This window comes from Canis lupus, chromosome 33 (assembly GCF_003254725.2).
Source record: "Canis lupus dingo isolate Sandy chromosome 33, ASM325472v2, whole genome shotgun sequence".
Lineage (NCBI taxonomy): Eukaryota > Metazoa > Chordata > Mammalia > Carnivora > Canidae > Canis > Canis lupus.
This window is the reverse complement of record NC_064275.1, coordinates 13,243,144-13,267,307: the sequence shown is the minus strand read 5'-3', so window position 1 is coordinate 13,267,307 and position 24,164 is coordinate 13,243,144. Positions and strand designations below refer to the sequence as shown.

Genomic DNA, 24,164 nt, shown 5'->3' with positions numbered 1-24,164 from the left:
TAATTAAGGACTATAAAAACGTTCAGCTTAGGGTGCCTGGGTAGCTCAGTCAGTTAAGCATCCAACTCTTGGTTTTGGCTCAGGTCATGGTTTCCTGGTTGTGGGATCAAGCTCCACATGGGACTCCGAGCTCAGTGTGGAGTCTGTTTCAGATTCTCTCTCCTTCTCCCTCTACTCCTCCCACCTCATGTGCATAGACGTACTCTCTCTAAAATAAACAAATAAAATCCTCAAAAAACAAAACAAAACAGTTCAGCTCCTTAAAAATAGTTATGATGGAAAAAAAAAAAGAAATCAGTGGTAAGAGGACAACCCTTTAAATGTCACAGAAATAATGAGCACTCACTGGAGGGTTCAATATTTAACAGAAATTAGGTAGACATCACAAACAAATATGGCTGTAGGAAATTGTGAAGTAAAACCTGCACCTAGGACCCGTAACATTATGCTAGTCAATATGGAACTTCTTCCTGGTTATCCATAAGCCTCTGCAGCATTCCATCTGAACGTATTTAGAGGTACTGGGAGGTGTGCTGAGGGAAAGCTCATGAGAGGAACACTGCTGACATGCCCATGCCCAACCAACCAACCAACCAGGAGAGCTCCAGGCTGGCTCTCTTCTGCCTCCCATAAGCATCTGCCTGCAACATGAATGCAATATTTTTAGTTATAAGTTTGTCAAAGGTTATAAGTGCTCCTCTGACAAATTAAGCTCCATACGACACACTGCCTGACCCTTAGCAGGGTAAAAAAAATCTGTCAGTTTTGATTTGGAAATTAAAAACAACCAGGGACTCCTGGGTGGCTCGGCGGTTGGGCGTCTGCCTTTGGCTCAGGTCGTGATCCTGGGATCCGGGGTCGAGTCCTAGGTTGGGCTCCCCGTGGGGAGTCTCATTCTCCCTCTGCCTATGTCTCTGCCTCTCTCTCTGAGTCTCTCATGAATAAATAAATAAATAAATAAGTCTTTTGAAAAAAAAATAATTAAAAACAACCAAATTATGAGCTCTCAGGTATAGTGCTATTGGGTGAACCTATATAAATTATGCCTTTTTAAGCTTTTCCAACACAGACTACCTGAAATCATACAGAGAATACTGCTGCTTTTACCTTCTGTAGGGTGAATGGCATCCAAGAAGAGTTGCTTGTTTGACCATTTATCCCCACTTCCTAAAAGCAATGACAGAGAAAGAAAGTGAAACTCTATTTCTAGGACAGACACATAACACTAGAAAAAGAAAGCAATACACAAAACAGCTTATATATGAAACATTATCACACAAATGAAGCAGAGTTTTATTTTAACTATTTAATTCTCAAAATGGCATTTGCCAACTAAAATAATCAGGCTATATAGGATATGGATAAAAAGAAACAAATTTGCCTTATATGAAATACACTATTGGATAATTTCTATGACTTTAGTTAAGATAACTGAAGATCAGTTAAAAGGGAATGATAAAAGCTGACATTTTTACCTAAAGGGTGAGGTTTCTCTATTGGAAGGAGGGTAAAAATATTAACATACAAAACAAACCTAAGAGGCTGGAGTGGAGGTGAAAATAAAGCCCAAATTAAGTAAAAGGTTACATACAGGAACATATAGGCACATATATCTACACATGGAAGACAGGTGTATTTAAAGCCTCATTCCAGAAACACAAAAGGCTTCACATCTGGCCATGCAAGTAGGATGGGAATGGGCATCGGATGGATGAGTAGGCTCATAGTAGTCACGACATAACATGCAAGGCGATGCTAAAGAAAGCCCAACTTCCGGGACATGTGGCTGTACTAAATCAGATGGGGAGATTTATCTTTTATGTGAAAGAAGAATAGGAGTCCTGAACTATGAGAAGAAGGAAATCTTCAGATAAGCCCTGAAGAGGTTCAAGGGCCCATCAAAATCATAATAATAAGATAGATGCTCAGAGCGAAGAGTTGGCGGAGGGCAATGCATCTCTATTGCCCTCTGGAAATAAGTTATGTGGCTGAAGGGGGTGGGAAGAGTCTGGCAAATGAAGTAACACAGACTGGGAAAAAAGAGACAGGTTATGACTAAGGAGTGAATCCTCCTAGACAAGAATCCTCAAGGGTCAGAGAAAGTACAGAAATGGTAGCACTTTCATACAAACAGGAAAATCCTAAGGTTTCAGGAGGTAGGAAAACATGGTCCTGGTTTGAAGGCTGCCAGACATGAGGAAAAACGAGAATAGTCAAAGAAAATAAGTGTATAAGAGCTCAAGAAGACTAAGTTACACAATGCACCAAATATGGATGAAAACAAAGCAATTTTAGGATTCATACGGAACTCTGAAAATAGAGACATTATGGGATTTGAGTGGGAATCCAAGTGAAGGAGATCTCTTTGCAATTAGCTGCGGAGTCTGGAAATAATGAATATGCCTGCATTAGGAGCCGATGACACTGAAGCAAGCCAAGGGGAGGAAAAGGCAAAGGCGGTGCACAGAAGCGGTACTCAAAGATGAATTCACAATGGAGGTGGCCAAGAAACCTTGATGGAGGATGGAAGGCACCAATACCTTTTTCCGGAACATTAGGCTTCTCCTTTTTGTGCTTATATTTGCTGACAATTTTGTGGAATAAGTTCTTTTTCTGAGACTGGAAAGGACCTACAGACAATATTAATATAAATATATTTTAAATTTACAGTGTTTCATAAAACAATACTGTGTGTTCCTAAACAGTTACACCCTCCACCCACCTGCGGTACAAGCAAACTGAGTCACAAGATATGTCATCTTGCATAGCTTTACTCATCTAACTACTAGTGCTCAGCGCCCTTCTTTAGGCTTAAATTTAAAACCCAGTTTAATTTTCCTTAGAAAGTGTATTCGGCAGAAGCCCCCGTTAGAATCGGGACTCTCTAAGCAGAAACTGCAGATTGAGTGACCAGAGACAGACCACAACCCATTAACAGCAGGGTAGCTGCAGTCTTTAACAAAGAAGCAATTTTACTTTATTTAGATTCCTCAGTTTTCTTGAAGGAAAGGATGGCAGGAGCATTTCTTCTGAGAAATTTGGTTTTCATAACAAGAATAGCACTTTCAGGACAAAAATTGGCCTGATAGCATCAGAGAGCCTTCTAGCCTTTGCTGAGGTTATTCCAGGAAGAAAACATGCTTTAAAAAAAATAGAAAAATATTTGCCAAAAAAAAAAAAGGGGGGGTGGGAAAGGAGAGAAGTCTCAGATTGTATCTTTGTTTTTCTCAGATAAAGAAAACAGAACTAAGATTTTTCAATCACCCAATCAGAAATGCCAACAGCAGCACTGACCTCCCCAAAGCAGGTTTCTTTCTATACTTAGCTGATATTTCTATGTGAAACTGACTCAAATCGTTTTATGTAACTTCTGTTTGCTCATCTGTAAATGCGGATAGTGATAGTGCCTAACTCCAAGAGTTGACATGAGGATTTAAAAAGAGACTCCATAAGCCACCTCTGCTCTAACTACCCTCCTGCCAGTATCTGCATCCACATGCATGCCCTCCTGACCAAGGCAAACTATTTATTTCCTGCCCAAAGTATGCAACTCGCTGGCTTTGATGTTCACATATGTCTGCAACTGTCACTAGCTTTAGAACACTTCCATCACCTCAAAAATAAACCCCATTTCCTTTAGCTATCACCCTTCCCTATTTCTGCATTCCCTCTGTCCCTAAGCAATCACGAATCTACTGTCTCTACCAAGATCTATTATGGAAATCTCATGTAAATGAATCATGGAATGATTTTGTATCTGGAGTCTTTCACTTGCTATTATGTTTGCAAGGCTCATCCATGTTGTAACATGTATTAGCATTTCACTCCTTTTTAAAGTATTTATGATACTTTAGTTCGTAAATATTTTCTCACATTCTGTGGACTGTCTTTTTTCTTTATTAATGTCCTATGAAGCACAATAGTTTTAAATTTTGAAAGGGTCAAATCTATTTACTTTGTATTTTGGTGTCATATTAAAGGATCCATGGCCAAATCTGAGGTCATTAAGATTGACCTCTATGGGGGCAGCCCCAGTGGCTCAGCAGTTTAGCGTTGCCTTCAGCCCAGGGGGTGATCCCGGAGACCCGGGATCAAGTCCCACGTCAGGCTCCCTGTATGGAGCCTGCTTCTCCCTCTGCCTGTGTCTGTGCCTCTCTCTCTCTCTCTCTGGGTCTCTCATGAATAAATCAATAAAATCTTTTTTTTTTTTTTTTTTTTTTTTTAAAGATTGACCTCTATGTTTTCCTCATAAAGTTTTATAGCTTTAGCTTTTACAAAGAGGTCTTTGTTCCATTTCAAGTTAATTTTTGTATATTGTGTGAGGTAAGTTTACAGTCCAAATTCATTCTTTTGTATGTAGTTATTGAGTTGTCCCAGCATCATTTTGAAAATACTATTCTTTTTCCCATTGAGTACTACTGGTTCCCTCATTAAAAAATCGTTGGCCTAATAGGTCTATTTCTGGGTCCTCAATTCTATTCCACTACCTATGTAACTATGTCAGTACCACCCTCTCTTCTTGCCTACTGGTTTCTGTGGCTAGTTTTGAAATTGAAAAAATTATTTTGGCCATTCTGAATCTCTCTCAATTCCATATTAATTTTAGGATCTCTTAATATCTATAAAAGAAAATGTCATTCTAACAGGGATTGGGTTGAATCATAGATTAATTTGAAGGACTGTTTCCACCTTAACAATATTAAGTTTTCCAATCCATGAACATGGGATGTTTTTCCATTTCTTATTGATTGTCTTTCTTTCAAAAATACTTTGTAGTTTTCAATGTGCTGCACATCTTTATTCCTATGTACTTTACTCTTTTTGATGTTATTATAAATGAATTGTTTTCCTAGATTCACTTTTAGATTGTCATTGAAATTATATGGAGATACAACTGATTTTTCTAAAATTTTTAAAAGATCTTTATTTATTTATTTATTCATAGAGACGGGGGGGGGGGGTGGGGGGCAGAGACACAGGCAGAGGGAGAAGCAGGCATCAGGCAGAGAGCCTGACGTGGGACTCGATCCAGGGTCTCCAGGATCACGCTCTAGGCTGCAGGCAGTATTAAACCGCTGCGCCACTGGGGCTGCCCCTGATTTTTCTAATTTAAATTCTAGTTAGTTGACATACAGTTCAATATTGGTTTCAGGAGCAGAGTTCAGTAATTCATCATTTACATACAATACCCACTGCTCATCATAACAAGTGCCCTCCCTTAATACCATCATCAATCTATCCCTCCATCAACCCTCCATTTGTTCTCTATGGTTATGAATCTCTTAAGATGTTTCCATCTCTCTTTTTCTCCCATTCTGAATGTTCATCCATTTTGTTTCTTAAATTCCACAAAAGTGAAATCATATGGTATTTGTCTTTATTTGATTGACTTATTTCACTTGGCATAATGTGTATTATGCTAGCTTCACATCGTTGCAAATGGCAAAATTTTGTTCTTTTGGATGGCTGAGTGTGTATATATTGTACACGCACACACACACACACACATACACCACATCTTTAGCCATTCATCAGTCAGTGGGCATTTGGGCTCCTTCCATATTTTGGCTATTGTTGATAATGCTGCTATAAACACTGGGATGCATGTACTTCAATGAATATGTGTTTTTGTATCCTTTGGGTAAATACCTAGTAGTGCAATTGCTGGATCATAGCGTAGTTCTATTTTTAGCTTTTTGAGGAACCACCATACGGTTCTCCAGAGTGGCTACACCAAGTGGCATTTCCACCAACAGTGCAAGAGGGTTCCCCTTTCTCCACATTCCAACTTTTTTGTGTGTCCTACAACCCTGTTGAACTCATTCATTCATTAGTAGTTCTTCTGGGGACACCTTAGGTTCTCTATGTAAAACATCATGTCATCTGTGAATAGAAATAGTTCTACTTCTTCCTTTACTCAATATACATGTCTTTTGTTTCTTTTTCTTGCCTAATTGCCCTGGCTAGAACCTCAACTACAATGTTGAACAAAAGGGCTGGGAGGAGTAGACATCCTTATTTTGTTCCCTACCTTAGGAGCAAGTATTGTCTTTCACTATTAAATACGATGTTGTGGGATTTTTGTAGATGCCCTTTATCAGGTTGAGGAAGTTTCCTTCTACTCTGAGTTTGTTGAATATTCTCATGAAACATGTTCTGTATCTATTAAGAGGATTATGTGAATTTTCTGTTGTTGTTTTATTGATATAGTATATTACATTAATTGACTTTTTGGATGTTAAACTAACCTTGCGTTCTGGGAGTAAAATCTTGCTTGGTAATGGTATAATTCTTATTATACATTGCTGGATTTGGTTTGTAGTATTTTGTTAAGGATTTTTATGTCTGTATTTAGAAGAGCTATGACCTCCGGTTTTTCTTGTGATATTTTTGTCTAGTTTTGACATTAGGGTGATAATTGATTTCATGGAATTAATTAGAAAATATTCCCTCCTCTTCTAATTTTTGAATGAGCTTGTGAAAAATTGATATTAATCCTTCTTTAAATGTTTGATAGAATTTAGCAGTGAAGCCTGGGTCTGTGTCCCCCCACCCCCTTCGGTACTTCTGTGATTACTAAATTCAATTTCTGTAGTAGTTATTGTTCTATTCAAATTATTTCTTAAGTCAGTGTTGGTAGTTTGTGCTTTCTAGGAATTATCCATTTCACATAGGTTACCTAATTTATTGATATGTAACTCTGATTATTGATTTGAGATCTTTTTTCTTTCTTGATATATACATTTACAGCTATAAACTCTGGTCTAAGCACTGTCTTAGTTGTGTTCCATAAATTTTGGCATGTTGTATTTTCATATTTATTCATCTCAAAGTATTTTCTGGTTTCCTTATTAATTTCTTCTTGGCCTTATTGGTCATTGAGTATATGTACTGCCCAAGTGAGCACTAACTTATTGGCTATTTATTTATTTATTTTTAATTTTTATTTATTTATGATAGTTACAGAGAGAGAGAGAGAGGCAGAGACACAGGCAGAGGGAGAAGCAGGCTCCATGCACCGGGAGCCCGATATGGGATTCGATCCCGGGTCTCCAGGATCGCGCCCTGGGCCAAAGGCAGGCGCCAAACCGCTGCGCCACCCAGGGATCCCACTTATTGGCTATTTAGAATGTATTCCTTAATCTCCATAATTTTCTGAGTTTCCCAAACATTTTCCTGCTGTTCATTTTTAATTTTATTCCACTACGATCAGAAAATATAATTTGAACTACTTCAATCCTTTTAAATGTTTTGGTTTATTTTATGGCCTAGTGTATAGTGAGTGCATTCTAGAGACTGTTCTAACGTGCACTTGAGAAGAATGTATATTCTACAATTGATGGGTGGAGTGTTTAATATAAAGGCAAAGCTTGGAAATATTGGTCTGCTTCCAGACAACTGCAATAAAGCAAACATTGTAATGAAGTGAAACAAATGAATGTTTTGGTTTTCCAGTGCATATAAAAGTTATGTTTACACTATACCATAGTCTATTAGGTGTCCAATAACATTAGGTAGGTCTACCAAAAAATGTACATACTCTAATGAAAAAATACTTTATTGCTAAAAAATGCTAACCATGGGACACTTGGGTGGTTCAGTTGGTTGAGCATCTGACTCTTGATTTCGGCTCAGGTAATGATCTCAGGATGGTGAGACTGAGCTCTGCATCGGGCTCCACACTCAGCTTATTATCTGCTTAAGAGTCTCTCTTTCCTTCTGCCCCTTCCTCCACTCTCCCTCTCTCTAAATAATAAAGATAGAATCTTTTAAAAAATGCTATTTTATCTGAGTTGTAATCACTGATCACAGATGACCAAAGTATGACACAGAGACACCAAGTGAGTAAATGTTGGAATGGTGATAGCCTTGCTTGACAGAGGATTGATATGGACCTTCAATTTGTAAACAACACTATATCTGCTAAGTGCGATAAAATGAGGTACACACCTATGTCTGTCAGGTCTAGTGCTCAAGTTCAAGTCTTCTCTTTTCTTGTTGATCTTTTGCCTAGTTGTTTCATCAAACTTTTTTTTTTCCATAGAACTTCTCATCTTCTAACGCATTATATATGCTTTGCTTAGTGTTTAGGCTTGTTTATAGTCTGGTACTCCTGTCATAATGTAACCACCATGGCAGCAGGGTTCTCTGTTTTCATTCACAAATATATTCTATATGCTAGAATGGTGTTTAGCAGAGGATTGGTTCTGAATAGTATTTGTTGCATGAACAAACAAAGCTCTTAAACCATTGGTTGGCACAAAGTAAGAGCTCAAGGAATGACAGCTGTCACTATTATTACTGATAACAGAAAGTTGTGCAAGTGTTTTTTGATGACTATATCAGGCCATCCTTTTAAATAATGAAAAATAAATACTTCTGGATTAGCTGGTGGTAGTTTGAAATAGAAATAGAAAATGTCTTGATTTTTTTTTTTTTTCAGAAAAAGAGCAACGAGGGAAAGAAAATAAATTTAACAAATACAAAAATATATATCATGTGTACATACTACATTAATGTTACAGGTATTCTTTATAATCTATTTGCAGTCACTGCCTCCTACGTGTTTTATATAACCTGGAAACTCAGGGCTGGTGCACCAGAATGACACACAGGCATTCACAGGAAACAAAAGTGGAAGAATGCAGAAAAACAATTCTGAGACCTCTTAGGGACCATAAGGATGGATGAAATAGGTTAGGAAAGAAGAAAAGGATACATATTTTCAGACCCAACCATACTCAGCGAAATCTGAAAAGTACAATTTAAGGACAAAGCTAAAGATAGAGGTTGTCAATTTTAACATGAGAAAAGAACATCCAGAGTGATTTAGTACACAGAGGAGCTTCTGTAAACTTTTATTTTTAAACTTCCTTGCTCCTAGCCATCCCCCAAACTATAGCTATAAAACAAAACTTCAGATAAAAAAGAAATTGACAAACTTGAAGGAGTAATAGATAAGATATAATTGCAGTCACTGAGAAGTGCAATTTCAGAGTCAAGAAATGAACAATCTGACTTCTGCTCACTATTATGGTACATACATGTGACATTTTGTCTACAGGAAATAGTAAAAAATTTGTAATAAATAGCAAATACAAGGACCTTTACTACCATTTTTTCCTTTAATTATATTAATGCAGAAACATACATGGAGGGAAAAAAGAAGGTAGGAAGAGAAAAGCGGGGAAGAGATTTAGAAGGAATTGTTCAGAAAGCCAAAAAAAAAAAAAAAAAATTGCAAACAAGGGCACCTGGCTGGCTCACTTGGTAGAGCTTGCAACTTCTGATCTTGGGGTTTTGAGTTACAGCCCCACGTCAGGGATAGAGATTATCTTTAAAAAAATTCCAATAGTTGTTCACTAAACTTCTAATGTCATGTTCCAATTCCATCTCTTTCCTTCATCTCTCTACCAAATTTCTTGAAAGAGTTTTTCTACGTCCTTATTACAAAAATCACTTGCTGCTGGTAAGTAAACTAGCTTAGGACTGCCTCAACTTTAGGGCCTCTACTTTATGGGATGGCCTGTACTGTGATGATATATCCATCTCCTTTGCACCCAACTTCACAGCTGGGTAGAAAATATAAAACCCCATTTTGAGAGGATAAGAGGGGTGCCACAAAGACATGAACAGTAACCTTTCTAAAACATCAATGCTGTTTCTGGGTTGCTAAAGAATGGACATTTTGGGGGTACAGAGCTGTAGTGTGACCCAGGAGCCACATCAGTATTAGTCTGGTATGATATTTTTTTCAAGGTCAGCAGGTAAGGTGAATGAAGTCTGAGCCCTGTTCTTTGGAACTGTGGTAGGGAACAAATGTTACACATGACTCGAGTGGTGGTGGCTTATGCCCAGGTTCTAAGGTTTTCTGTTTCTAAGCTACAAAGAGAGCATAAGTTTTATTTTAAAACTAGGCTGTCATTTTTGTAATAGACACATAAATAATAAATAACCAAAGAAACAATAAATTCCCTCGTGATAATTTATAGCAAAGTGCTGCTGGGCATGTGGATCTGCTGACTTGAACAAGTCTCAGTAAACCAGCCCCAATCAAGTTTAGATTCACTTGAGGGGTAGGAACTACCTCATGGGGCTGGACATGAATGCCTTGTTAAGGAACTCAGGGTTACATTACACCACGTTCCTGAAAATATCTGGTGGCAATGAAGTTGCTCCAACAGTTAACAGGGCAAATACAGAGTTCTGCTTGAACTGGCAGCTATCACTTCCTGATACAAAGGGCTGGTCTGGCTGACATCAGCTCTTTGTTCTCTCCAACTAAGAGTATCCTCAGAGTGGCTCAGTCCCACACAGGGGGGATTCTGTTTCCCAAGCTTTAATTTTGTAAACCTGCTTCTCTTATTACCATTGTGATTTTTTACAATCCCAAATCCTTAAATCACTGGGAATTCCAATCTTAAAATATAAGCATGAATTGCAAGAAAAATGAGGAGCAACAGCATGTTTGATAATAGGCTAAGGAACAATGTGAGAAGTCTGAAGACCTACAGAAGGAGAAGTGAAGTCAAAGGTCAAGCGGGGACATAATTTAAACACTCCAAGTTGAACTCAATTAACTTTTTCTTCATGACCCTACTTTGTCTGAAAATTACTATTCTGTAGAGCACTCTGACTTCTGATACTTTTATACAAAGTGCCTCATACATTAACAATATACTTAAAGTAATGTGTCAAAACCTATCTCTTAAGTTACAATTAAATTTAGACTATTAATTTAAAGCCTTCATTTGAATATATACAAGTAACTATAAGAGATACGCCAGAAAACACTGCAGGCACAAGCTGTCTCAGCTGAGCTGCACCAGAAGTCAGATGGATTAAAATTTACTAGGTAATCTGTTGTTAGAAGCAGAAGGGAATTCTTTTCCTAAGTCATTGTACTCTACCTACTATAATGTAGCCTGAGCCCAGTCAGAGCAAGGTGGCATCTAGTTACTTTCATCCATTTTTGCTGTAGAACTTTTGACAAGACCCATCATATACATGAGGGACAGGGCAGAGAGAGTGGAGGGGACAGTGGACAAGAGGAAGAAACTCCTTGGAAATACAGATATAAATAAGGAGGCCACTGGGGAAGCAGAAGTGTAAACCCAAGGAGATACTATGTTGTTGAGATTACAGAATTCTAGATAGCATTTCAGAAAAATTCTATACATTTTATATAAGCTGGAGTAGCTAAAATAAGTATGTAGTATAAGGCAGGGGAAAAATATAATAACTGTTGAATGATAAACACAATCGAGAAAATATAGACAAAATAACAAATTGTTGGTGGAGAAATGAGGTTTCCTATGGACACATGCTCTTTGACTAATAAACTGATGATCTCATACAGAGTTTTTGCTTTGAACGATTCATTATGCAAAGGTGCAAAGAGTCTAGAGTCTAAGAAAACAATCTTCTCTATCCTCCAAAGATCAGGCAATTATAGCACAGCTGGTATGATAATTTCATTAATAACTTGTAGGATAGTACACTGGTGCTGCTAATGCCAAATTACAATTAGTTACAAATCCTATTTCTTTAGTTTGCTAAATAGAGAATATATTATTTAGTTTTGCTTTAACTGCCTTTTGCTCCATGAGTCAGAATGCAGAATAAAATCCAAAGTCTTGAAAGACTTCCTATCTACGTAATTACTGATATACTGTAAGGAACCAGTGACTTTGTGGCTTGAGAGGCATAACAGAAGAGTTAAGATCATACTGTATGAAGTATAATCCAAAGCTCCAAAAAGCTATTTCACATCAAAAGAAATACTGTTAATCTCAGATGGGAGAGGAAAAACATATAACAGATAACTAAGACCCAAGAGAAGGCCTCATGAAAATAGATCCTAACTCAGGGTTTTTATAGCTTTTTCAAAAATAAATCTATTGTTACATTCCCTGATAGATAATTTGGCCAACTTCAGGGCTTTAAAATGAATGTCTCAAACTACCAGGAGTAGAAGAAGAGAATACATCCTGTACATCAATCAATTAAGTTCCATTTTATTGGCTTGTCAGGTATTTATCAGCAACTTTAAATCCAAGAATTATGGGACCTCAAGATGCCTGGCATCTTTGGGCTCCCAGACTACTCTGCCTATTTCTAGATGTCTCTAGGGCACAAAGACTGTCATTTCATTTGGTAATCCATTACAGTGCTCAGCTACCTACCTGTCAACAAGGCTACTTTATTTCCTTCCTACTTATCTTGGAAGATCTCAATACAACCCTATTTTATTTTCCCAGATGAGCAAACTTGGTGATGCAACATTTCTTTTTTAGTTCTTTATTCACTAGACTTGTTTTTATTGACCACAGAGGCAAACCCAGCTAATTCTGAAATCACGTTTACATTCCTCTCTGCCTTTAATCACGAAGGGGGAATTTTCTTCAGCCATACAGATCTATCTTGAGATACAGACGTCAAGTGACTCACCTCAGTTCTGTCAACTGCAGTGTGTGCAAAGGCGGTTTTAGGTTTGAGGGAGAAAGGTTTAACTTTCTTCAAAGAAACCATTATTTTTCCTAGACCTTATATAGTCCTTAAATACATGAAATTGTATCTGCTCATTAATACTTATCTCTGATCATTAATCCATGAATGCCAGGATTTAGCAAGATTTATATAAGGAGACATATCATATTGTATCTCCACCCATCCATCTAAAATACACCAAAAAAGGGGAATTTATCGGATTTGACATGAAACAGGCAACAGGCAGCCACTTCTACAGGGTGATTAAAAAACTCTTCCATCAAATTTTACAAGCAACAAAAACTTGGCCACACCAGTTCCTCATCTCTCCATTTACTATCCTTATAGGAGACTAAGAGAATGAAGTCTTTCACTTCTGTATGGAAAACTAGAGGTACATTTCCTCACCAATCTTTAGATCTAAGCAAAATCAGAAGACAGGTTTCTCAACATGAGCAATGCCATCATTTTCGGCAAAACAGTCCTTTACTGTGCTTGAATGTCCTCTGAGCAGGCTACGATGCAGAACCCAAGTCCCCACCCCACGTGTAACGGGGGTCTCACACTCACTCTTTAAAACTCCTCCTTGAACTACAGTGTTGCTCTTGATGAATGCTGATACCCACCCAACTCATGCTGATAATGGTAAACGCCTCCCAGATATCCACAGGAAGACTCTCTGATATTCTTCAAAATGAATATGCTCAAATAGTATTTTGTTAAACTTAGCAAAACCAATTTCAGTGTACTGCTAGAGTAATATTTGCATTGGGCTTTATTTTCATTTGGTTCATACGGCTGGTAAGGAATAGAGTTTTCATCTTAGGCATATAGAACGATCTCAGGGTCTCCAGAGTCAGACCCGTCACAGATGTTGAACAGAAGGAATAGGCTCGGCCAGCAGTTTCTGCTCAAGAAAAGCTCCACATCTCCAAGTTAGGATTCTGGAGAGCGGAAAGTCCAAGACAATGTGTAACACTGTCAACACAGCCACATCTGTGAGGCCAAATGTGCACGCTGAGATGGCAGAGAGCAGAGGCTGAGGAGGATAAGGAGGGAAGAAGGAAGCGAGAAGTGAGGGAGGAAGCATAGTCATCCCGGGGAGCAAGCTAAAATTCCAACTGGCTACTGCCTCACTGCCTCCATCTAAATCCAGTTACGTATCTAAATGGAGTGGCAAAAGCGCAGAGCAGCACTGAGATGCCCGGCCTCACGGCAGGAGGCATAGCACACATCTAACCTTTGCTGGTTTTAGTCGGTTCGGAGGACATGTTTCCAGTCTTCTTCTTTTTCCTTGGGACAGTTACACATTTCCGGTCAAATGTAACAGGACTATATTGAGGAAGGCTGTTGAATTTTTTTTCAAATTCTTCATCCAGCTTTGCTGAGCTAATAAGAGAAGGGTCATAGAATCGATCAGCACATGACATAAACATTTAAGCAGAAAATAATACAAGATAGATTTTAAGATATTCCATTTGAAAACAGGGTCCCCGAGAATTAGGGCACTATTGATAGATTCTGTGCAAGGACAAAAAACATCTGAGAAGATTTATCAGCACAGTTTTCGCAATCAATTCACATGGAAGCTTATCTTATTGCCCTTAGAAAAGCAAAAACATGATTTAAAATAAAAGAATATTTTTGAAGTTTTCTCCACTGGCATGGACATTTCTCATGAAGTTCAATACAAGGCATATTCCATCCAGACAAGTTTTCATTCTAAAGGTTCATATTTATGTATCTATATTGGCAAGCTTATTGGTAATACAGTATATACCAGTACTTTTATAAGATTTGTTTTTTAAAAACATATTTATTGACTAGTACTTGATTAGAACATACCCAACACACAAAGAAAGCACAAACAAAAATTCTGTGTATCAGAAAAATTCTGGAGAGTTGACCAGGATGATGATAAAGCACTCAACAGCAAGGAAAGCCAGTTTTCAATGAACACACTGGCAGAGAGGCAGCTACGCTTTAAGGCAAACCATGGATGAGTTCAGAAATGGCACCAGCAAAGTTGGGAAATCCTCAGGCTGCTTCTGACTGTCTCTAAGGCCTCCACCCAGCCATGGCAGCATGCCTCCTGGATCCTTTCACTTGCTCAGACTTATTAACTAAGATGAAACCCAAACAGATGGGAGAAACTACAGCAGAATGGCTGTGGATGCAAAATGGAAGGCATTCTGGGAAGAGAGCAGCTTTGAGTTAGCTTATAAGAAGCTAATAGCTAATGCGTCAGGCTGCTGCTTAGGGCATATACTTGAGGTCTGTCCACCTAAAACTATTAAGAGTTGGGCAGCAGAGACAAGACAGTCTGAGGACCATCAGAATGGTCAATGGAAAAAGGCCATTACTACGTTCTATCAAAGCAGGGAGGGTGGTAGGTGGGGGTGATGCTCCATCATTAATAAAACCTTTTTTTTTTTTTTTTTTTTTTTTTTGCAGTTTGAAACATCTATACTAATGGAAAATCAGATAATAACCAGATACTATCAGAAAGGGATCTATAAATTTGTGACTTTTTCAGATACTCTGAAAAACCAAAAGAAAATTATGAAAATGTGAGATAGAACTCATAAGATCTCTTGGGACTTCTTTTTCTTTTCTTTTTTCACCTAGAATCATCATCTGTTTCTCTTGGGGGAGGTCTGGAAGATTAGAACTGCCAATACTCAGTGAATTTTTTGTGGCTACAAACAACACATTTTCTACGATAAAAGGGGTTAAAATGCTTATTTAGAAATCTCAGAGAACACTGATGAGAACTGGCATTTCTCACTGCTCATGCACTATGTTGGCGTGTTCTAAACAAAGCAGACCCAGAGAGTCTAATTCTGACAGGGCTATACAAAGGGGGGAAGGGCAGAAACACAGGACAGAGCAGAGGTTTACTGTTGCTTAAAGCCTACAGAAAAGCCACACTCCCAGTTTCATGCATGTGCCTTCCTTAGAAATTATTAAAACTAAAACAACCCCCACACCAATCTTTTTTCAGGGAGAGGTTTTCAAAGGACTGTTTCAACTTTTCTTGCTCCCAGAGAAGATTGGCGGAATCACCTCTCACAGCATCAGCCGTTTCTAATGGAAGCATCAGACACCTTTCTGCTGGAGAGTCTTAATGCCTGCTTTATGCTTAATGCCAGGGACTGCATACTGTCTGCAGTGAGGCCTGCTCCTCCCTGTGACTAGACCCACAGGGCAATAGTTGTTCCAGAAAATAGAGAGCATTAGTCCTCAACTCAGTGGCCACTTTTTAAGGAAATCTTGCATTTGAAAATACCATTTGACAATAATGAATATGAGAATTATGTCACTGTTTAGTGTAAGCAAGACTAATGTGAACTGTTTTGGACTTTTACAATATTCGAAAGGAAATACATTAAGAATTATAAAAATCTCATCTTAAAATAAATAATCTCGAGGTGGGACGCCTGTGTGACTCATGCTCAGGGCATGATCCCGGGGTTCTGGGATCGAGTCGAGTCCCACATGGGGCTCCCTGCATGGAGCCTGCTTCTCCCTCTGCCTCTCTGTGTCTCTTATGAATAAATAAAATCTTAAAAAAAAAAGTCTCAAGGAATTTAGCAACACGAGAAATAATTACCTCTCTCCTACTTTGTGATGACCTAGTGCCTCAGAATTAACCAGATTTTAAAGCACTGTAACTTCCAAGGGAAAAAAAAAAATACATTATTCTACTAACAGAAATGCAAATATTTATGAATAAACCAAATACTCCCAACGCATGGAATTTGCAAACCTTTAAACATACTTGTGAAAAAAATATAAAAATGCACTTATTTCCATTCAATGTATTCTTTTCAAATTGGGTTAATAAGAAATCTCGAAGGATTTTTAAAATAGTACAACTGCATATGCAGATACTTTCCTCACCAATATAAAGTACTGAATCTCCCAACCAACAAAATGTTTTATATTAAGAGTCTTCGGAATAACATTAAAAATGAAGTAATTCTTATTGATTTTATCTTGATGTATGCTATTGCTTGATACTGCATTTCAACACATAATTAATTACTGAATATTCTCTGTAGCAGGGGAATAGTCAATCTAACATTTTTATCTTGCAGCAATAGAACATGGTTTAAACAAAAAAGGTTAGAGGCAGAAACATAACTGTATTTACCCTACATTTTTGAGCTGTCCTCTTATTTTATAAATATATATACATAACCTTTAGAAATATTAAATAAAATATGTACAGTAAGTCAAATGGGCAAAATGTAAACATGCTTATATAATATCCATTGTAAACCTGAGTTGGAAAAATGTGTCCTGGCAATATTAATGTCACACCACTAATACATGATGGGCCTCAATTCAAACTCAGACCTATGTCTAAAGTCTACATACACTGTACTGTAGCTAAAATATGAATGACAGTGTCACTCACACAACCACGGTAACGGCAGGAATCATGTGACACACTGGATTTCTATTCTCTTACTGTGCTCACTAAGACTGTAGTGAGCACTAGATGAATACTCGAGAATAAGCAGGCGGCGGTTTGTGTCGACCCCGGAAAACCTACCGCACTCGGGGTCTGTGCAGTGTGCTGACAGTGCTCACAGGTACTTACCCAAGGAGAGAATCTTCCTTTGGCTTTGTCTTCTTGAACTTCTTGCTCCCACTGGTCCCACTCTGGTTAAACGTCCAGCTTTCTTCATTCCAACACCCTTCATGGTCAGAGGAGTTTCCTTTTCCTGAGCTTCGTTTCCCTAAGGAAATTTAAGACAAAGAATGCAGTTGGTACACTGGGATGAGGCTGTTTTACAAATGATGTTGTTGACTCCTCAGGTATCATCTGCATGACGCTACTGGTAACTATTTCAACTTCAAAGTCCTTTAAGTGATTCATGATGAACCACCTTTAATAATACAACATGCAAAAAAAGTGTCCAGCCTCTGAGGTCAGGTATCTTGTCATAACTCAAGGGGCAGAGTGTGCACTGTGTGACTCCAGACACAGACTAACTAGTACCAGCTTTTCCATTAGAGAATCAGACTAAGCTGTGGAAGCCCTTGGCTGGTGGGCACTATTAATTCTAATTCCCCCCAAGACTTTACTGGAATGATGTCCCTGGAGAACTATGTACTCCCAAGGATCTTCACTCAGGGCTTGTTAAGATCCAGTATTCACACATCTCTAAGTTGGAATTCAGCTTGGCAAGAGGTAGTTCCCTAGCCAGATGCTATATTTTAAAACAGATGAATTTATATAAAACACTCTATGAAATAAAGGTATACACATGAACTGGTTTAGTGTTTTAAAGAGCCCTTCACTTCAATTCTAGTTTTGAGTACCTAATGGAGAAGGCTAGATAAGTTATTTGCTTTTGGAGCCTATAGGTCAACATTCTGCTGAATATATTTGCATGATTCAGAAAATTCTTTCCATCAGTTTTAAAAACCAGACTAAGAGCTCCAAACATGCAATGCTGATCCTTCAAAACAAGAAGCCAGCCCATATCAAGGGAAAAGAAAAAAAAAAAAAAAAAAGCTTGATTTATTTTGAACATATATCCTGAGAACTACCTACAAGAAGAATACAAAATCTCCTCAATGGTGCTAGAAAACACGTAGTTAAAATAACAAACCATAAAGAACTGTACAAATGTAAAATATTGTTTTGATACCATCTCGTTCTTTATGGTGGTTCTTCACAATGAGTCTAAAGGAAAAACCTGCTAGGTTTTCATATTCTTTTCATATTTGTAGAAGTTGCTTACCTCTGTCAACATTAGCTCGCAGAGAGGTGAGCATGCCTTCAGACACCAGGGTTTTATAAAGAGCACCTTTGCAAGACCTCTCAGATTTCCGGGAACCACAAGTCTCTATTTTTCTGTGACAGTCACTTTCCTCAGGCTTGGCCTGTCCTGATAGGCTGGGTGGTAATGCCTCCTCTGTGGGCGTCAATGGTTCTGCTTTTATACCCTCTGGCACCTCACCAGAAATGTTCTTGCTGGCAGAAATATTAATGAAATCTGGAGGTCTTGACTCTTTGGTGGTGTCTGAGGATTTCTCCTTGGACATTTTCTTCTCTCTTGATTTCACTTTTTTCTTTGGTGGCTTGGCATCCAAAATGCTTCCCTTGCCACTTGAGGATGTGCGGACCTTCTTGCGAGGGGTTTCTCCAAGTTTCTCAATGCCCCAGTCTCCCTTTGCAACGGCTTCAATGGTGTACATGACACTCTCAATGTCGGACTCTGAAGACTGCCTCTTTTTGCAAGTCTTCTTGGGTGTGGATTTATCATTTCCATGTCGATCCATTTTGCTTTTCTTCTTTTTCTTTTTTAGCTTCTCTGGTTTGTTTAATGCTGTGGGATCTTCAATGATCATAATTCCATGAGGATGGCACATGTGATCCTTCCTACTGGGAACATCACTTATTATGATCTTGCTACTGGCAGAATAGGAAAAATCAGGGAAGTGACTACATTTTTGATCTTCCTCTAGTTCTTCCTTCTTAATTTCTTTGGAATCTTCCATTTTTATATCCATTATATCATCCATTCGCAGCTCCTCAAAATTTCTTAGTTCCTTAGAATCTCTGACATTTTCCTTAGCTGGTCTTTCAAATTCTGCTGCCTTCTGTAACCTGGCTTCATCTGTTTTCTCCATTTTTATTTCTCTTTGTTCCTTTCCCTTCTCCAATTCTTTAATTCTTCCACCATCTGATTCTTTTGCCTTCATTAGCTTTGAGTCCTCCATTTTAACCCCCTCTGATGCCAGACACATCTAAACGGTTCAAACAAAAATGGGAGAATAACAAAAAGAGCCTTATTATTCTATACTTGAAATTAGCTTAAAGTTTTCATCAAGTCTATCCCTCTTGAAGTGCCTGGGTGGCTTAGTCGTTAGGTGTCTACCTTTGGCTCAAGTCATGATCTCGGAGTCCTAGGATGGAGCCCTGCATCAGGTTCTCCACTCAGTGAGGAGTCTGCTTCTCCCTTTGGCCCTCCCCGTCTCGTGTTCTCTCTCTCTCTGACAGTCTCTCTCAAATAAATAAAATCGCTTTAAAAAAATAAAGTCTATCCCTCTTAAAAAACAATCAAGACAAACTTTACAGTAATTGGTACACTTCTGCCAAACTAATTTAAATGACTCAAATTAATCAAAAGCTTGAGGCATTATGACATATTCATTAAACTTCAGACAAGCATATACCCGAATTCTCATTTTCCAGCTTCGTCAGAAGCTTTTTCTGTGAAAACACAAATTTTGTAGGAGGAAGATGGGCTCCGGAGCTGGAAGACCCAAGTTTGAGTCTTAGTTTTGCTACGTGCTTAACTTTGTGGCCTAGAATGAGAATGAGACATTTTACCCCTCACTCTTCTGTTTTCTTTGTGAAATAAAAAGGATGAAAATAAAAGTTGTCTTAGAGAATTCTGTGAGGTCTACAGGAGACAATGTACTGATGGCAATACTGACTAAATGAGGATCCCCAGACTGTTCACACGTTTGCCTTTTCTTTTTTCTTGGGGAAATGAGAAAAACAGCAACATTTTTTACCTATCCACTTGAAATTAGAAATGAGAACATGACTCATTAAATAACTACAGAAGCTTTTGGTTAATGAAAAAGACGTTACAGTCCTCAGATACTGACAGATAACCTGAGGATCACAAAAGTGCTTAACACTAAGCGGTGGTGTTTTTTTTTTTTTCCAGACTCATTTGATGGCACACTTGATCTGATCTGAACTTACTCGCCTGCAAATTCTGACCAGAACTAATGTGAAATTGCTTAACATCTTAATTCATCATACATAATGGGACTATTCATATGCTTTTGCTATCAGAATCTTCATGCATTTGCATTATGCCCTGGGGGAATTAGCTGCATAGTGTAAGATGCATATACTATATCATTTTCCTAAAATCTGAAAAATTCTGAATACCAAAACACATCTGGCAGCAATTCGGCTATGTTTCTAAACTCCCCAAATTTCACGCATAGGACCTTAAAGGAAACTCTTGCCATCTTCCTGTCCAGTTCCTAGGCACCTCACCTCCTATCTAAAGCTGTTTTCTGAAAGGGGAAATTGCAGCTTACCGTAAAATTTATTTTCAGTACCTGGATTTTCATTCATAAACATTCCCTGCAAGGCTCTTAAGTGCTGGGCTCATGACCCTAAAGATAAAAAGACCACCAGACCACCATGTGGGCTTAGACTTAGTTTGTGGCAACATGGCTAAATGCACCCAGAAGGTTGGAATGATTGGTAAATATGGGACTCTTTATTGTTTCCTTCCTCAAAAAATGGTAAGGAAAACTGAAATAAGCCAGCAGGCTCAGTGCATTCGTTCTTTCTGTGGCAAGATCAAGGTGAAAAGATGAGAGGTGGAGATTGGCTCCTGCATGAACCTGGTAGCTGATATGCCTGGACCTACACCAGCCCTTCTGCCGCCACAGTAACATCTGCCATTACCAGTCTGAAGGGACTGAAAGTCCAGCAGCAGAAGCTCCACCACATGAAACACTGCTAGCCTATAATAAATGGGTTAATTTACATAACAACAGCAACAAAAATACAAAGATCAATAAGTTACCCTCAATGCCTTTGAGGATTCATCAAGAGGCTGACGACGATGATTATTAGGCCAAGGGCAGCACAGGAGTTCTTAGCCATTACTCATTTTACCTATTTTGTATTAGCAACTTAGATGAAAAAGCGTACTGGGCTTTCTGAGCACTGAAATCAAGCCCATGAGTAAGGAAATTGATACTTAAAAAAAAAAAAAAATCACCAGTTTATCAAACGTCAAATGATCAGCAATGTTAGCGTCTATAAAACTCGTTTTTTAAACAGATGAGACATTCAATTAAATATCAGATCCTCTTTTACCACATTTTTTCCCTTACTACTTTCAATACATCTCAAATCTTTCTGTGAGAATTATAATTGGTAACTCTGAGAAGAAAGTGGAGAACGGGGAGAGGAGGCAGATCGTGTAAGTTTTTTTTAAAAAAATGAATATGAAAAGAGCACTCAGCCCTTCAGATCATTCACGGGAAAGACTTGAAGTACTAGCGATTCATGATGGAGCTATCTTTTTTGGGAAATCCTGTAAGTTAACTTTTAGGCCTCAGCAAATAGCTATGAAGACGGAGAACTTCCCTTTAGTAAATCTTACTAGAGGTAAGATCCAAGCAAAATGTTCTTTTAATTCTAGAACACTGATATATTTAATCTTCCCTGCATGTTTTACTTTCACTGGATAACTCGCTGTTTTTGTGTCAATTTTGAAATAATTTTAATTTTCCTTTCTCGATTATCATAGCCCTTCGTGAAGAACCACCCCACCTGGGGACAGAGACTATGCTAGTTCTGGAAAGAAGACCTGAAAGGCATCCTCCTCAAAGTAAATTTTATGGTTTTGTCAGCCACTATCATATCACTCTGGTGACCTTTAATAAGTCATCCCAGGAACTGTGTCCCAGATGGGCGCTAGTTTTTATAGTGGTACGCCAACAGTTTGTATTTGCATAGGTTCATCTGAGCAAACCTAATAATACTTTGCAAACTCCATTCTCTGCTTCAATATATTTCAAAATGATCCTCCTCATCACCCCTGATAGAATTCTACAGCTAGGAATGAAATGGAACAAATGCAGACATTCACTCTGGGGACATATTCTAGGAAATAGCATAATATTTCTTGTGGAGGTAATTACACCAGGCACTAGTCATGCTTTACTTCCTTGTTTCAGGCTCTTAAAAGTTTTCCCCCCCCCACAAATAGAGTATGTTAATCCTAAATTATAAGAAAAACAATTATATTGCTGGAAGTAAAACTATAAAAATAAAACAAATAACTCTGAGTCAAAAAACTACAAATCATAAATCTCACCAACCAAAAGAGAAAATAAACACAAATCAGACTCTCATAGCTGGATGTCAGTCTAGGTTACCAAATTTAACATCCTTCCCTCATGCAGAAATTCATTTTACAACAATATCATCCAACTTTCTGCCCAAACACAGTGACCACAGTAGAGGGCAGTTACCTCAGAAATCTTTAAAATTTTGAGGAAAATATTACTCTGTCAGTATTAGTTGTTCCCTAAAGTCACATAAAGTAATCCACTCTTTCATGTGAAAGACTTCTAAATCCTGGAAGACAGATATATGTTCCCCTAAGTCTCTTCTCCTGGCATAATATCCCAATTCCCTTAACTGCTCATCAGATGGAAAAGCTTCTCGTCCTTTCAAAACTTGGGACTCTCTTATCTATGTGTAGTACTGGTGTCCTGAAGCGAGAACTGGGCTTTATTGAAGTAAGCTGAGTTCAGGACCAAGTAACACAGTGCTTGCCTAAGGCCACACTTCGACTTGAATCCATATGGGGAAATAAAGGCTGAGAAATGGGGTAATACACGCTTCACTGGGTTGTCGTGACACAAAAGTGTAGACACTTTACATAAAAAGCTTCATGAGGGCCAGGGAATGTGAATTTACTAGTATCTTTCTTAGAGTAAGTTCCTAGCCTTCCGTACTACTCTAGATGAGAAGTGGGACTGCCAACTTGCCAGCTGAAAGGGACATAATTCATCTTCCAATGGGGCCCAAAGATGAAGAATTGCTCCCCTCCCATTAAAAAAAAAAAAAAAAAAAGATCAGGGTTCCTGTGTGCTGGAGTCCCATAAGTATTCAACTCTTGGTTTTGGCTCAGGTTGTGATTTCAGGGTCCACGCTCAAAAGATAGTTTACTTTCTCTCCCTCTGCACACTAACCCCTGCATGCACATGCACGTGTGCTCTCTCTCACTAAAATGAATAAATAAATCATTAAAAAAGAAAAAAGAAAGGGTCAAACTTCTGGCTTGTACTGGGTTTGTGGTCAATAAAAATCCCGGATTTCTTTACACATATAATATGATAATATGCTGGGAAACTTAGTCTCTCCTATTCTGTATTTCTTGTACATAGATGTGAGATTTTCCATTTTTCCTTATAAAGTTTGTCCTTTCAACCTCTGAACTACATTACTTTCCATCTCTGTGTTATGGACACATTTTTATAAGGCTGCTTTTTGTGTTTCCATCCATCCAAATCTTTGATAATGTTGAAAAGGACATGGGTAAGGACAGAGCCTTCTGGCAGATTTCTAGAGGCCTTTCATCAGGTTTATTTGAACATTAATGAGCTTCAGCAATCAAAGAATGTTTTATAATCCAGTCTAAATTCCCCCCATTTTCTTCACAAAACGTGTGTGTCAAAAGTCTTGCTGGAATCAATACAGTATGCCAACATCATTCTTAGCCTATTTTATAATGATACCAACTGGAAAATGAAAATGGCTTGTATATTAGTCAGGGTCTAACTAGGCAGACAGAAACAACTTAAAGTGGGGACGCTTGGGTGGCTCAGCAGCTCAGTGTCTGCCTTTGGCTCAGGTCTTGATCCCCACATCCAGGATCGAGTCCCACATTAGGCTCCCCGTGAGGAGCCTGCTTCTCCCTTTGTCTATGTCTCTGCCTCTCTCTCTGTCTCTCATGAATAAATAAAATCTTAAAAAAAAACCCAAAAAACAACTTAAAGCACATCTAGCAGAGGGAATTTAATGCAAGGCACAGTTTGGTTACATAGGACACGAAGAACTATGATGCCCAAACAGGAGGTTGGTGAGGCAATCTAGGGAT

The 24,164-nt window shown here is 38.3% G+C and overlaps 1 protein-coding gene across 13 annotated transcripts in view; it reads right to left on the bottom strand.

Moving 5' to 3' along the window:
- BBX (BBX high mobility group box domain containing) overlaps positions 1 to 24,164 on the bottom strand; it is a 270,128-nt gene that overhangs the window by 19,172 nt on the left and 226,792 nt on the right. For 8 of the 13 annotated variants that reach the window (XM_025478388.3, XM_025478424.3, XM_025478404.3 and 5 more), the window contains 5 exons: positions 18,249 to 19,257; positions 17,099 to 17,237; positions 13,730 to 13,878; positions 2,541 to 2,630; positions 1,108 to 1,167 (listed from right to left, as the gene is read on the bottom strand). In XM_025478388.3, coding sequence (XP_025334173.1) covers positions 1,108 to 1,167; positions 2,541 to 2,630; positions 13,730 to 13,878; positions 17,099 to 17,237; positions 18,249 to 19,257 — 1,447 coding nt within the window. The remainder of the gene's footprint in view (positions 1 to 1,107; positions 1,168 to 2,540; positions 2,631 to 13,729; positions 13,879 to 17,098; positions 17,238 to 18,248; positions 19,258 to 24,164) is intronic. The other 5 variants (XM_049105525.1, XM_025478425.3, XM_049105526.1 and 2 more) reach the window with 2 other exon arrangements.